At 40.7% G+C, this 17,515-nt stretch overlaps 1 protein-coding gene across 1 annotated transcript; it reads right to left on the reverse strand.

The window, feature by feature from the left end:
• Window positions 1-431: 431 nt before the first annotated feature.
• On the reverse strand, window positions 432-17,509 carry LOC137288130 (stabilizer of axonemal microtubules 2-like). Its single transcript, XM_067820540.1, has 7 exons — window positions 17,162-17,509; window positions 11,505-11,739; window positions 10,546-10,768; window positions 9,514-9,636; window positions 4,009-4,237; window positions 3,584-3,722; window positions 432-2,998 (listed from the first exon to the last, which is right to left on the reverse strand). Exons 1-7 carry the CDS (start codon window positions 17,245-17,247, stop codon window positions 2,531-2,533), a joined length of 1,503 nt encoding a protein of 500 aa, XP_067676641.1. The 5' UTR covers window positions 17,248-17,509; the 3' UTR covers window positions 432-2,530.
• Window positions 17,510-17,515: the final 6 nt, after the last annotated feature.

The raw sequence follows: 17,515 nt of genomic DNA on the forward strand, positions 1-17,515 counted from the left end.
CGCCATTTTGCAAGTAATGATGACGTCATTTCCGCTGTGACTGTTTTTTAGGGTAGCTGAAGAAGATTTCTTCCTGACCGGGATTTGGGCCTTGCAGCAACGCTGGCAAAAGTGGTTGAACTTGGAACTGGACTATGTAGAAAAATAAATTACAAACGTGGACTTTGTAACTTTTTTTCACAGTGAGGCTTAAAACTTTTCAGCCAACCCTCGTATATCACGGTTTGGGGGACACCAGGTATGGCTTCACGTATTACACCCGTGGTTGGGATCGAACCCGGGTCTTCGACATAGGAAGCGAACATTTTAACCATTAACTACCGCCCCCACTATTTTCAGACTCCACGACTTCAGCGGTGGCACTGTGTGTCCTATGAAATGGACGCCTCCATATAATGAGTGACAGGTTCACCTAAGAAATGTACAATGAGGAACAGAAACCCAAACACCTTTATTTCAAACAAAACAATAATTTCTGGTAGACAATCTGTTCATTATTTGTAGGAAATATGATGAAATCGAGACAGGACACACTGACATAAATCACTTAATAAACATGGATTGTATAAAATAAACAGATATAAAACACGGCAAAACAATAACAAAAACATAAATAGCAAAAACATCTCCACGTGAAAAACAGAATATCGTATATGAAAACTTATCAAAACATGAATAAATCTCAAGTTGATACTATCATCAGCACAAAACGTGTTCATGAACAATGTAGATTTGCATTTTATCAATCTTCTAAATCCAATAGCCACTAATTATTTAATGGTAAATGTCCTTGAAACGCGGACAATACACGGTAGCAAATAAATTCAAATACTGGCCTGGCTCCATGAAACACTAAGAAAGATACATACATCATACATGTCCGTTTCAGACGAAGAGCACACTGCAACCTGCTTGAGTATAACCCCAAGTTGGTACTATCATCACCTCAAAAATTGTTCATGAACAATATAAATAATACGACTGTAAAGGCGGCTTTGCTTAACATTCGTAACTACCAATATCGATATATCGACCAATATACGTCACACCTTACGATGGGGCGAAAAACAGAATGTTTCGAAACGTCTGTCGAAATATAACGATATCATTTCTGGAAGTAAGATCACTTCCGGTAAGTGGGGAGATAACGAGAGTTGTCACTCAAATGACAATGGATGAGTCGAAAGGTTATACCAACATAATCTCACACAAAGATATATCAATGAAAACCACACAAATTATCACAGATTTGATCAGTAGAAATAACAAGGCAAACATCAGCTTGAGCATGCTTTGGTATTCGAAATGGATAAAGTGCAAGTGTTCTCAACCCTGTCTTCAGATATAAGGCGGTGCATCATCATCCACGCAAATTCGGGGCAATACGGTGAAGAAATACATACGTACGGTAAAAGCTCCATAACAGAGATATGATTATAGCACGTCCGTAAAGAGCATACGCTGTAAAGAGTATGCTCGAATCTCTGCGTTGGTATCTGCTCTATAGTCAGAGTGCAGTCGATGTATCACAATATCCGTCCTAGGGGTCATAAAACCCTACCTGCCTGTGAGGGGCTGGGAGGTTTGTAATCGGTGTTTGCTGTTAACCCTGAAAAACTGCCGGCTGTAAGGACTCAGAACTCTACAGACATAATATTCTTTGTTATTGGTGATGAAAAAGCTGTCGGCCTCAAGGACCTGCAGAAAACAAGAGTCCGAGAGGTTTTTAGTCGGCTTTGAGCCCATTGTCCGTCTTTCGAACGTTGTTTGCAGTTTGATTATAATTTCTGTTGTAAAATACCCATTCACTGCCTGGTGAAATATGGACTGGGACCAGTATTGGAACTTAAATGATATCGAGGGCTTCAGGACAAATAATTCCAGGAACTTGATGAAATAAGTAGTATTTCAGGACTAAATAATGCTGAGGATTTCAGAACTAAATTATACTGGAGACTTTAGAGAACGTCAGGACTAAATACTACAGCTGACGTAAGGATCCGCTGTATAATCTCAACGATACGTCTGTCCTGCTTATGATGAAATATGTGAGTTGCGATGGCAACTACCTCACCGCCCCTACTACGCAGATGCTGCAGCCGGCTACCACGCGCATGGTGCTGGCTATCCACATCCCCAGTCACCCCCAGCCTCGATTTCGCAGCCACCATTATTTGACACTGGGATTATGGCCATGACTAGTCACTCGATTCCGAACCTAGATGGAAGCCACGCACCAATAAAATCACAGATAAGCTTCGACATTGAAATAATCTCAAAGTAAAAGATTAACAAACGACAATACACTGAGTCATAGCGAAACATTCTAAATTTTGACTTACATCGTAAACGAATTTGCGAGTTTGTACATATAGTTCATTTACTTGTACGAATGACTTATTATCCACCAAGAATAAAAGGGTTAACGGATCAACATATAACCATGATTCGATATCAACTTTGCCTGGATCAGGGAAACCTTGAATCATGAAGTCATAACATTTGAAAATCGTTTCAAGTTCGTAACGGGTTACTTCGCAAACACTAAAGAATTTGCCATTTCTGGATTCTCAGCCGCTGCCTTTCGTCTCTTCAGTTCCTGTTGTATAAGATACGCTTGTGCCTTGCACAGTGGCGCCCTCTTGGGTTGGAATGTCTCACTGTATGAGGTGGAATAGTCCATTGAATGCTTGGTCTGCGGCTGCGTGTCTTTGGCCGCTGTTTCCGGTTTGAAACTCCGAACAGGTTCGGCCTGTTTGGGCACGAATGTAGATTTGGTGACACTCTCCCCTTCAAATCGTACCACGGGAGGGACGTAGGGTCGGTTCTCGTGGAAGTCGCCGTATCTCACTCGTGGTGCCACGCCCCAGTCTTTGAAGAAGTCCTTGTTACTGGTTCTTCCGTCAAACTTGACATCGGACGATGTGTGGAGCTTGGCTGTTGGAGCAACAGCTTTGAGTACTGTATTCTGTGATACGTCTATTGGTCGGAAATCTCTCTGTGAGCAAGGATAAGTGTCAGTGTTAAGACAAACAAGAAATAATCTAGAAATTTCTTAACTAGTTATATTTGTAGTTGTAACTGAGGTTGTTATGTTTGTTAGTGTGTTGTTGTACGCCGCAGTCAGCATTATCAAGTAATAAATAAGACCAGACAATCCAGTGATCAACAGCATGGACCTGGTATTTGGGATACCATGACGGAATGGAGACTGAATTGTGCTGCGACCTATTCTAGCGAGTCGATGGTTTCTACCATTTTGTTAAACCATTATCACAGATGATATGGTTATTGATGTTATTGATAAGTCACATCAAAAATCATTTATGTACAAATCTCTATTATTAATAAATTAATATCGCAAACCCTGGTTCAGTCATGTGGTCAAAGAAGATTTCGGTTTGAACCCATCCCCAGCAGGCTATGCCTTAAGTAACTGATAAGTGATTAGGAATATTACCCACTGACTTATCAAGTCAAAACTCGATTATTGACTGATCATCCTCATGTAATCGGAATATTGCAACCAGCGAGCGATAAATAATTGAAAAGGACCAAACTGTGTAAAACTACATTATCTCACCCTCTGTGACGTCTCCGACTCAAACTTCATGGCCGAAGGAACGTAAGCTTCATCTTCCTTTTTACAGAGAGAGGGAGCTGGGTGCTGAATCACGTCGTGACCTTTGAACGTTGATCTTTGCTCTGTCTGAAAATTCCTCCTGCAGCAGACAAGTAACGTGAATGGATGATTCAGTGATTTGTGCAAAGTCGCTTTGAATATAACGTAAGTTATATATAGGTTCAACAGGTCTTGTATGATGCTGTTAAATGCATTCATATGATCCTAGTACGCCAAGGGCACGCTACTCTCTTGCATTTAACAAGATCAGTTTTACGACATTTTACTGCCACAATTACACCAAGACTACATTGATTGATTGATTGATTGATTGATTGATTGATTGATTGATTGATTGATTGACCCTTAACACCAGGGCAACTCACCTGTTATCAAATCTTAAGTCAATGGTAGCAGGTGCTGGCTCGGCCGGTTTCGGTGGAAGCGGTTGCCCTGACATAAAGCCAGGGAAGTCGCTTTTAGATTGCGACTCCCCGTTAAAACGCTCTCGGCGTTGAAGTGCCAGGTCAGGCTTGTTTGTGATCGGTTTGACTCGGTGATCTCCGCTTATGTTCTGAAACGTCCTGTTGTGGGTTGTATCGAAATTCATTTCCCCTGAAAAGAGGTATATGTTTTTAATTTTTATGATGAATTAATTAGTGCAATTCTCCCTTTTTGCCCAAAAGCTGAGTGCGTGAGGACGTTTAAAGCGTAAAGATATCTTTATAGGGTAAAGGTGGCGTGTGGTCCTGTGTTCAAAGCTCAGGTCACGAATCACTTAAAGTTAAGCACCATCGAGCTCGGAAGTCTCTGGATGGGCTTAGCCGTGTTTAGCAACTTGACTCCTGAAAGTTTCAAGGACTTCAGTCTTGCCCCAAATGTGGTCTCCCACCTCTGTTCACCCGGCAGAAAATGGGTACCCGATGGAATATGTCATGTAACCACTAACCTTCTAAAGCCTAACAGGCTGCTTGGGTTAAATCGGGTAATAGTAATCATATTGATTGGGTGCCTCCAGCATGCATTGTGCAAGGGTGAGTGGGTGCCTTTAGTTTTACGACGCATTGAGCAATATTCTAGCTATTGGGCGGCGGTCTGTAAATATTCGAATCAGGACCAGTCAGTCCAGTCACCAATAACATGAGCATCAATCTGCGCAATTGGGAACCGATGACATGTGTCAACCAAGTCAGCTAGTTTGACCACCCGATCCCGTTAGTCGCCTCTAACGACAAGCATAGTCGCCTGTTATGGCAACCATGGGTTGCTGACGGCCTATTCTACCCCGTGATCGTCACGGGTCATTGGGCATGGACTAATGCGCATGATAAATGGACTATTATTATTATTATTATTTTAAGGAAAGTAACTGAGTCGCTGAGAGAGAGAGAGATAGATAGATAGAGAGAGAGAGAGAGAGACTGACGACAGTGAGGACTGTAGCGGACTGAAGCAAGTATATTCAGTCATGTTAACATTTTATGACATGTCAGCAACAAAGCAGGTGGTAATAATCTGGGTTTTTGTACGTTCAATACACCTTTGTCAGAAATAGACACAACCTCTGATTATGTTTTCCCCCAAACTGTATTATGCATAATCCATCTGCTTTACCCTCAATGCATACCGATATATAAATGGACGTACTGGGTGAGTTTGGTTTTACGCTGATTCAGGAAAATCGCCTCATAATCATCCGTCAGCATACACATTACGAACAACCACGCACATATTCCTTGGACAGAAGCTTCAGAAACAACCAAACACATATTCAGTTGACACTAACCCCAGAAACAGACAAGCACATATTCGTTGACACTAACTTCAGAAACAACAAAACACATATTCAGTTGACACTAGCCTCAGAAACAGCCAAGCAAATATTCAGTTGACACTAACCCCAGACACAGACAAGCACATATTCTGTTGACACTAACTTCAGAAACAACCAAGCACATATTCTGTTGACACTAACCCCAGAAACAGACAAGCACATATTCAGTTCACACTAACCCCAGAAACAGACAAGCACATATTCTGTTGACACTAACGTCAGAAACAACCAAACACATATTCAGTTGACACTAACCCCAGAAACAGACAAGCACATATTCAGTTGACACTAACTTCAGAAACAGCCAAGCACATATTCAGTTGACACTAACCCAAGAAACAACCAAGCACATATTCTGTTGACACTAACTTCAGAAACAGCCAAACACATATTCAGTTGACACTAACCCCAGAAACAGACAAGCACATATTCTGTTGACACTAACCCCAGAAACAACCAAACACATATTCTGTTGACACTAACCCCAGAAACAGACAAGTACATATTCAGTTGACACTAACCCCAGAAACAGCCAAACACAGATTCAGTTGACACTAACCCCAGAAACAGACACGCACATATTCTGTTGACACTAACCCCAGAAACAACCAAACAGATATTCAGTTGACACTAACCCCAGAAACGGCCAAGCACATATTCAGTTGACACTAACCCCAGAAACAGACAAGCACATATTCAGTTGACACTAACCCCAGAAACAGCCAAACACATATTCAGTTGACACTAATTTCAGAAACAGCCAAACACATATTCAGTTGACAATAACCCCAGAAACAGACAAGTACATATTCAGTTGACACTAACCCCAGAAACAGCCAAACACATATTCAGTTGACACTAACCCCAGAAACAGCCAAGCACATATTCTGTGGACATTAACTTAAGAAACAACAAAACACATATTCTGTTGACACTAACCCCAGAAACAGCCACGCACATATTCAGTTGACACTAACCCCAGAAACAGCCACGCACATATTCTGTTGACACTAACTTAAGAAGCAACAAAACACATATTCAGTTGACACTAACCCCAGAAACAGACAAGCACATATTCAGTTGACACTAACCCCAGAAACAGCCAAGCACATGTTCAGTTGACACTAACCCCAGAAACAGGCAAGCACATATTCTGTTGACACTAACTTAAGAAACAACAAAACAGATATTCAGTTGACACTAACCCCAGAAGCAGCCAAGCACATATTCTGTTGACACTAACCCCAGACACAACCAAACACATATTCAGTTGACACTAACCCCAGAAACAGACAAGCACATATTCAGTTGACACTATCTTCAGAAACAACCAAACACATATTCGGTTGACACTAACCCCAGAAACAACCAAACACATATTCTGTTGACACTAACCCCAGAAACAGACAAGCACATACTCAGTTGACACTAGCCCCAGAAAAAGCCAAGCACATATTCAGTTGACACTAACCCCAGAAACAACCAAACACATATTCTGTTGACACTAACGTCAGAAACAACAAAACACATATTCAGTTGACACTAGCCCAAGAAACAGCCAAGCACATATTCACTTGACACTAACTTCAGAAACAGCCACGCACATATTCTGTTGACACTTACTTCAGAAACAACCAAACACATATTCAGTTGACAGTAACCCCAGAAACAGCCAAGCAGATATTCTGTTGACACTAACTTCAGAAACAGCCACGCACATATTCAGTTGACACTAACCCCAGAAACAGACAAGCAGATATTCTGTTGACACTAACTTCAGAAACAGCCAAACACATATTCAGTTGACACTAACCCCAGAAACAGCCAAGCATATATTCTGTTGACACTAACTTAAGAAACAACCAAACACATATTCAGTTGACAATAACCCCAGAAACAGACAAGTACATATTCAGTTGACACTAACCCCAGAAACAGCCAAGTACATATTCAGTTGACACTAACCCCAGAAACAGCCAAACACATATTTAGTTGACACTAACCCCAGAAACAGACAAGCACATATTCTGTTGACACTAACCCCAGAAACAGCCAAGCACATATTCAGTTGACACTAACCCCAGAAACAGACAAGCACATATTCTGTTGACACTAACTTCAGAAACAGCCAAACACATACTCAGTTGACACTAGCCCCAGAAAAAGCCAAGCACATATTCAGTTGACACTAACCCCAGAATCAACCAAACACATATTCTGTTGACACTAACGTCAGAAACAACAAAACACATATTCAGTTGACACTAGCCCAAGAAAAAGCCAAGCACATATTCACTTGACACTAACTTCAGAAACAGCCACGCACATATTCTGTTGACACTAACTTCAGAAACAACCAAGCACATATCAGTTGACACTAACCCCAGAAACAGACAAGCACATATTCTGTTGACACTAACTTCAGAAACAGCCAAACACATACTCAGTTGACACTAGCCCCAGAAAAAGCCAAGCACATATTCAGTTGACACTAACCCCAGAAACAACCAAACACATATTCTGTTGACACTAACGTCAGAAACAACAAAACACATATTCAGTTGACACTAGCCCAAGAAACAGCCAAGCACATATTCACTTGACACTAACTTCAGAAACAGCCACGCACATATTCTGTTGACACTTACTTCAGAAACAACCAAACACATATTCAGTTGACACTAACCCCAGAAACAGCCAAGCAGATATTCTGTTGACACTAACCCCAGAAACAACCAAACACATATTCAGTTGACACTAACCCCAGAAACAGACAAGCACATATTCAGTTGACACTATCTTCAGAAACAACCAAACACATATTCGGTTGACACTAACCCCAGAAACAACCAAACACATATTCTGTTAACACTAACCCCAGAAAGAGACAAGCACATACTCAGTTGACACTAGCCCCAGAAAAAGCCAAGCACATATTCAGTTGACACTAACCCCAGAAACAACCAAACACATATTCTGTTGACACTAACGTCAGAAACAACAAAACACATATTCAGTTGACACTAGCCCAAGAAACAGCCAAGCACATATTCACTTGACACTAACTTCAGAAACAGCCACGCACATATTCTGTTGACACTTACTTCAGAAACAACCAAACACATATTCAGTTGACACTAACCCCAGAAACAGCCAAGCAGATATTCTGTTGACACTAACTTCAGAAACAGCCAAGCACATATTCAGTTGACACTAACCCCAGAAACAGACAAGCAGATATTCTGTTGACACTAACTTCAGAAACAGCCACGCACATATTCAGTTGACACTAACCCCAGAAACAGCCAAGCATATATTCTGTTGACACTAACTTAAGAAACAACCAAACACATTTCCAGTTGACAATAACCCCAGAAACAGACAAGTACATATTCAGTTGACACTAACCCCAGAAACAGCCAAACACATATTCAGTTGACACTAACCCCAGAAACAGACAAGCACATATTCTGTTGACACTAACTTCAGAAACAGCCAAGCACATATTCAGTTGACACTAACCCCAAAAACAGACAAGCACATATTCTGTTGACACTTACTTCAGAAACAGCCAAACACATACTCAGTTGACACTAGCCCCAGAAAAAGCCAAGCACATATTCAGTTGACACTAACCCCAGAAACAACCAAACACATATTCTGTTGACACTAACGTCAGAAACAACAAAACACATATTCAGTTGACACTAGCCCAAGAAACAGCCAAGCACATATTCACTTGACACTAACTTCAGAAACAGCCACGCACATATTCTGTTGACACTTACTTCAGAAACAACCAAACACATATTCAGTTGACACTAACCCCAGAAACAGCCAAGCAGATATTCTGTTGACACTAACCCCAGAAACAACCAAACACATATTCAGTTGACACTAACCCCAGAACCAGGCAAGCACATATTCAGTTGACACTAACCTCAGAAACAGCCAAACACATATTCTATTGACACTAACTTCTGTTGACACTAACCCTAGAAACAACCAAAGACATGTTCTGTTAACACTAACTTCAGAAACAACCGTTGTCACTAACCTTCAATCTTGATGTTTGTGATTCCGGGTTTGACCTGGTCAGCGGGAGGGGCGAACCTCCCCAGAAAGGAGTTCTTGGTGGTACTCACAGGCAAATATTCTTTCTCAGGGAACAGGATGGACCCTGGAGAGGAAGTGAAATATATCACCCAATACCCGCTTCAACCTGATATCAAACAATGTATGTCCTGGGATTACTATAGTGAATAATATCAATTAGCATGATTGCAAACCATCGTGACGTCGTCTTTACCTTGACGTCATCAGACGTTATACTCTGCCACGGAAGCGAGGTCGCCCTACGTTTTACACTAAGACGTAATTCCTGATAACACACAGAAAAAAAGGTGAAAGAATTTGGGATCACATAAAATAAGCACGTCGGAGCGTTTTTAAAGCATCAATGATATCCGATGTATGGTTCAAGCGCTGGCTAGAGAGGAACACGCTTCTCCATCGCCCATTAATTCTTATTAGGTCATAAATAAATCCTCTCCCCATGAAGTCCTGACCAAACATTCTCTCAATTGACATCGGCAGCATCGATTCACGCATTCAGTGAGCTAGATATTTGAGATTCTCCACCAGTTCTTGTTAATTGTCAGTACAAGCTTTGTGCCTCTTCCAAACACGGAGCCCAAGGTATATACATGTATACACTTGACTGTCCTTATCTTCGGCAAAGTGTATCCAGTCGTTTCAGATGCCGCAGTCCATTATGCAGAGCTGCATCCACTGGATTCGCCAGAATCTTATGACTTATGACATTCGGATACTGGGCCTAGAGTTTCGAAGCTCTCTTAGCGCTAAGACAGTCGTAAGTGCCATACATCATCATTAACTTAAAACTATCTTTAGAAATCTAGGCTCATGTTCGCCCAAGTTATGTTTCTAGGTTGTCAGAACCATACGCTTGGCACCAGACATTTGGCACCTCCCTCGGTAGGGAAACCATGCTATCATAGGAATACTACTCAATGCGGCGGTAAAACGCAACGCACCAACACACGGAGATATAACGTATATGCCTTACCTGCAAAACTCGGCAGCTCCCCGAAAGGCACACTCGGCTGGGGCACCCAGTGCTTATAGTGCTGCTTGTTGGTAGTCGAACTTTCAAACTTAGCAGACGACACTTTCAATTTGTCTCGCATAGGGTAGACCCGTATTTCCGGTTCCGCTTGTTTAGGGATGAACTCCTTCTGGTATGACGTGGTAGTGTCAAGCGGGATGTCGAGGCGTTCATACTTGTCCTCCTGTAAACATGAAAGGTCAACTTGGATTCTGGACGTATAGCATCACAGACAAAGACGGTGCAGATTCGCTGTGCAGAGTGTCGCCCTTTGGTGTCATCACTTCGCATGATTGTTGTTAGTTATTGTTTAACGTCGCACTGAACAGTTTTACTGTTGCATGACAACGGTCTGTAAATAATAGAGTCTGAGTCAGAAAATCTAGTGATTGATAGCATGAGCACCGATCTACGCAAAGGAAAGGTGTCAACCAAGTCAGTGATTTTGACTACCCGGTCCCGTTAGTAGTCTCTTACAACAGAATGGGTTGCTGAAGACCAATTCTAACTCGGATCTTCACGTTAGCGGCGTTAATCCCAGCTCCCTCACCAAGTAGTGTCAGTACCTTAATCTGCTCTCTCAGTGGTAGTTAAATTTTGCATTGAGTTTTCCAAATCAAATCTGAGAAGCGTAATGTCTTGAACTGAAATAAATATCACACTCTATTCGTTATTAGTGAAAATATTTTACAACCATATTCCTGTACATATGACCATTTTATTTGCTTTTACTTTTTGCATTTATACATTCGTTTCTTAAATAAAATGATCAGTGAGATATTGAAAAACAAATGTATGTGTATGTTATCATTTTAATTGACTTTTTATTCATTCTTTTTAATCCATTTTTTCTTTTAAAGGGAATCGTCTGAATACTGAATTGGCAAGAATCTTTTAGTTATCTAAACAAATGTACGCACCTGAACAATAGGCTTCACCCTCTCTACATTAGTCGGGCGTCTGAACTCGAATCTCTGGTTCGTCTCAAAGAACATGGGCTTGCCAGCATTTTCCGGCGGAGGACTGGGAGGGGGGCGCTTAGAAGAGCGAGGTCGTGGATGTTGCACTGCCTGAAACGTTGCTTGGTAGTCTGTCACTGGAAACTTTTCCCGGCGTCGAGTTGTTTTTGTGAGTCGCCCCATCTTCTTATGGCGACTGGAGGAAAGTAGTAAAACTTTAATCCGCTTTACTACCAATTTTCAATGAACTCGTTACGACAATGTTAAACAGGCTGGAGGAGGTACACGACTATTATTTTCGCTCTATTAAAACGGTATTTCAGATAATATCGCTCTATTAAAACGGTATTTCAGATAATATCGCTCTATTAAAACGGTATTTCAGGTAATATCGCTCTATTAAAACGGTATTTCAGGTAATATCGCTCTATTAAAACGGTATTTCAGGTAATATCCTCACAAAATCACGTTCGTGTTTCATACGTAAGCGTTTTCCTAGCGGTAGGATAGCTCAGAGGTTAAAACGTTCGCCCAACATACCAACGGTCCGGGTTCGATTGCCCACATGGGTACAATGGGTGAAGCCCATTTTGGTGTTCTTGCATATTGCCAGCAGCGGCATAAAAGTCAACTCATTCACTACATATGTCTTCACTATGTCCTTGTTGACGTGACATGAGCCGAGATGTCAGACATGTTTTGTTTAGCAACTGCGAGAACTATATACATATACCATGGGATATTACTGAGTGTATCGTCGGACAGAATATAGGAAACAACGAAAAAACGGTGACATATATAACCAATCTCATCTTTTCTTTTCAGAATGCATGTTTTTACCGTTTTAATTGTAGTTCACAATGGTTTGTGTAACTATTATCCGTCGTGTTTAGTGTATGCGGAATTTGTGATATTACCTTATTGTCGTTGTTGGATCACTGATATAGAAACTGCAAATGTGTCGCAAATCATGAATCCAGTCACTCCAACTTCATGACAGAACAATGTCAATTAACGTCTTCCTATCCAGTTACTCCGCGGAAAATGAGTTACGTGACCTGAAAGACCTGCCAAAAGAAAATCCGCCGTCCATAGCAACTATCGAGGTAATCCCTCTCATTTTGTGATTATGCATTAATCTCCAGCGATAATCTCAACTCAAAACCACCAGACACATCGTTCAATAACTATATAATCCTAACACAAAGAAAATCAATTCATTCAGTTGCTCCGGAAAGGAAAAAAACATGAAGTTTTCAAACACACATAACACTACCGAAATGTACATTTTTACAAGCAGATGCGGCATTGTGTTTTTTTAATAAATTGCTTTTGAGTTGACCCCGACCTCGACGATACTGTAACACGCCAGTGGAAATCCCAAGGGGGTAAAAACGTTTCGGTTGGTAGGTAACGCACAATGGGCGTTCAGGCGACGTTGCTTATCGCATTTCACATAAGCCATAGCGTGTTCCCGCATTCAGCTATAAACTTATTTTGTGATCAAGTAACATTATTCAATCGACACACATTACTTTGAATGCCCGTGGGTTATACACAAGGAGGGTTATGAAAGATACCATTACGTTTCAGTAGCGAGAGTATTGAGCGACGGCAATGCACATTTTGAAACGAATAGACTCGGGCAGGTGAGCATGCGTTCAGTTAGGGCGAACGTTGATAAAGGGTTAAGGTGAAAGGTTACTCTATCTAGGTAGTGTTGGGTCGGCGGTAGATGTGTATTAATTCACTGTGTGTATAAAATATGTTTTCATTGCTAGCGTGTCGTATCATTGTAAGTGTAAACTTTTGATATTGCTCCCGTGCTGTGAGGAAACATACAAAAATAAGACGGTATGTTACGGTGTCAAGCGTCACAGTGTCAAGCACAGTTTGACTGGATGGGTATAGTATATAGTAGCAAACGTAGTATAGTCTATTGCTATGTTTGCTGTTTGACGCCGTACTTGTGAAGATCCGTATTAGAATAATTATTGATCATCAGCAACCCATACATATCCCCAGGAGGCGACAAGCCAGATCGGGAGGGCAGGATCGCTGACGTTGTTGAAATATGTATCCCATTGTGTAAGTCGTTGAAACGTGTATCCCATTGTCTTAGACGTTGAAACATGTATCCCACTGTGTAAGTCGTTGAAAGGTGTATCCCATTGTGTAAGCCGTTGAAACATGTATCCCATTGTCTAAGTCGTTGAAAGGTGTATCCCATTGTGTAAGCCGTTGAAACATGTATCCCATTGTGTAAGCCGTTGAAACATGTATCTCCATTTCATGCTGATGGTCGCTGGATTGTGTGGTCCAGATTCGATAATTTACATACAACTTGAATATTGCCGAGAGCGGAGTTAAACAAGAAACCTTACATTTATTCCAATTTCATGACAGTATGTAGATAATCGAACCTTGACGAGACAATCCAGTGATTGAGCATCCTTTCCCGCATGCACTCAACAAGTCATCGAGGGTGACCAACCAGTCCATCTGACTACTGGATTGCCGGGACATATATTCATAGTACATTGACTCACGATGATGGGATCGTCGTGTGTGGAAAAATGGCAGAACAAACAGTCAACGCAGATTAAATCAGTGAACCACAAGAGTACTGGCAATAGGTAAAAAAAGCAATAACCAAAAAATTATTTTATTTACATGCCACGCGGTGTACATACGAACAATTAATCCGAATATCGTATTCGACCGACCACTTGGCCTATGAGACAGGATGCCTGAGAAATCGTAAATGTATTTACATCTTCAGTGAGAATAGCACGTCAACTTCCAGATCAGAAACTCACTATATACAGCACAATTTAAAACTTTCTGCTCTTGTACACAGCGGTAACAATTACGGCTAGGGGAATAGCTAAACTATCATTGTGAATAATGTGTATAAATTTGTTCTTAGCTAGTTTCCAAAAAGAATATATGCCAGAGAAAACGTCTGAAAAACATCAGATATACATCCTATGGTAGGGTAAAGACCCGTGAGACGACACGGACCTCTGTGAATGATGTCTGTTTATAGAGACGCTTACAAGAAGCTTTGTAAATCGAACGCAATTGTTTATCTTGATGTTATAAACCTACTTATTCTTGTTGACTACTCAACTCACAAAGACATTCGATACCCGTGTTCAAATCAAACCTAGATATTCTTGTTGACTACTCAACTCACAAAGACACTCGATACCCGTGTTTAAAATCCCTAATACAGAACAGACACACCTGCGAAGTTCCAAGGGTAGAGCCAATCGATTGTTCGTCGCCACGAATTGATTCAGCAGAAATGTTTTGATTTCATGAAGTCCAGGGGTCGTATCGACAGTTCTCTAAGTGTTATTCGATACTGGCATGTGAAAAATGTGTTTGGAAAGCAATTAATTGAATAACTCGCCGTCATGGTGAATTTTGGGATTTCGATCTTATCTTATTGTGGATTTAGCACACTGGCGAATTGTGCTTGTCATGTAATTTCACACAGTGATCTTCGTCAGCACCTGCCACACGGCGTATACTGATAGGCAAAAGAAACTAGATCTATACGATTTTAATAGAGGCTGAAAAAAAACAAGAATAATATCATATGAGAGGTGTGTATTATGGCTGTATTTTGGTCCTTGCGTTTGGTTCGCTTCGGCCAAGTATATTTGAATCATGATTTACAAAATCGAGAACATTAATATGGTGGTGTCAAACCAATACGATGAGATTCGAACCCACAGTCAGCGGATCTTCTGAAAATATTATATTTTGGCGCACTAAATCTAAAATAATAATCTTACCAGAACGTATGATACGTATGATACGGTATCAACGTGGTCGAAGTTTTACACTGTTCCTAAAGTAGCCAGTTCGGTAGCTCTATTTGTATCATCGACAGATATTGCATAAGTCCCCATACAAGAGAAAATGATTCTAACAGAATATTCGTCAGGGACAGAGCAACACAGAAAAACAAAACATTTCGAACCCTTTAAAAACAATCATTTGGGGAATCTTGTACACGATCAGTACACATTTTCAAATCGTCCGGATTTGAAAGGGGCAGTGAAGGCTGTGGTTAGTTTCCTCGTACAGAGTGAGAACCGAGGACATTTCAGTTTGCTTGTTTAAAGACTTTAGCTGGGAAGTTCACGTCGTTAGACCGAAATGAAAATTTTAAATGTCTGTTGTATTATTTTAGTATCCTTGTTTTTTTTAGCAGGCGAAGGAAAACGCGGGAAAGTTTCTTTTCTTCATTTTTCTTTTTTCTCTAAATGCATTCCTTGCATGTTTGAAGTACATAATTAATTACACCGATAGTGACATTAACTACTTTTCACTTTAAACAGTTTATATTATTATTTACTTCAAATAATTAAATCTAAAAACTTTATTTAATATACTTCATAATATGACATATGTTTACAACAGATGCGTTCGATTGGAGCCAGTCTTTGGGCATTATTTACAGCAATATTAGTGCAATAAGCGGCCCGTGCTATATAATCTCATTCAAGCGTCTATGAAAGAGTACTTGTACATGGGTAGAAGCATCGAAGGGGTCTTTTATAACCTTTGACCGCCCTCTCGACATACCTGCGCTATGAACAAGGTGTATACGTTTATTGTACTAATCTTCGGTGTTGCGGGCGGTTATTCACTCATGTTGAACACGAGGTATTAATACCATAAACATACGTCCTTGAGGTAATTTATTGGTCAATATCTCTGATGTATCACTTGTAAACATTACAGGCAATTGTCATAAAAACATGTCCAAGGATATATATATAATAAACTATCCTTATCGACATTGGTTGTTTGTTGGTAGATTGAAGACCTAAGAAAATTATGAATTTGATGCTATGATGCTAGTGAAATTTTAAAATTGTGGTATGTTATTGTTAATTGAGAGATTCCTTGCATTAGGGCTTTGTGTTTTGTTGTAAGGACGGATATGAACAATAGCCCGTGATAAATGGAATTAATACCAAGAACGCTTTATACACCAAGCTACCCCGTTGCCAAAGACGTCAAGATGATTGCACTTAAATATACTGCACTTATTGCATAATAATGCGTGTGTGCGCTCGCTAGTACAAATCCGGAATAATGGCGTATATACAGTCCAAGCCCCCTCTCTGTGCGTGTGTGTCTGCGTGCACGCGTGCGCGCTTTCGTGCGCGCGCGCTTAAACAAATCTAGACTAATGTTTTGGGGTTTTTTTCAAACTGCTTACACTGAAATTTGATGCTTCTGATTTCCATGGATAATATATCGCGACACAGAGCACTAACTCAAGGCAACCATTGCAATATTCCAGCAACGTCTCGACGTGGGACACCAGATATGGCCTTCACACATTGTACCCATGTGGGGAATCGAACCCGGGTCTTCGGCGTGACAAGCAAACGTTTTAACCACAAGGCTACCCCACCGCTCCCTCACAATATATACTTTACTATAATGTTTACAAATTCAAGGAACATGTCAGTTTTAGTAAATGGTCGAATGAACAATACCAATTTCACAAACAAATTGAATTCTGTAGTCATATTTTGAGACTTCATCTGTCATCAATAAGTGTGTATAAAACTTCACAACATACATACCCACAATCACAGAGGTCAGCAATGTTGACATTCTCCGGGAAATCGTCAACGAAACTATCCAGGGAACACGACTTGCTTTTCGACATATTGGTTGTTGATAAAACAGTCACGTTTTGGCTTTTGAATGAGCAGGATTGTGTCGTGCCCAAGTAATCAATGTCTCACGTTTTACACAGAGCGGGTTATCAGTTTCTCTTCTTCAGCTGTACCAATGAACTGCAACTTGTTAAAATCTTAGAGGTATATAAATCTTGACACCTATCATGTCAACATACTTCTTTCAGACATGTTTTCTCAGAGGCCCGTCAAAACGCTCAGCTTTGCACCTGCTGAAAGCGTACCTAGCAACGCCTT

The sequence above is a fragment of the Haliotis asinina genome, chromosome 1 (assembly GCF_037392515.1).
Source record: "Haliotis asinina isolate JCU_RB_2024 chromosome 1, JCU_Hal_asi_v2, whole genome shotgun sequence".
NCBI lineage: Eukaryota > Metazoa > Mollusca > Gastropoda > Lepetellida > Haliotidae > Haliotis > Haliotis asinina.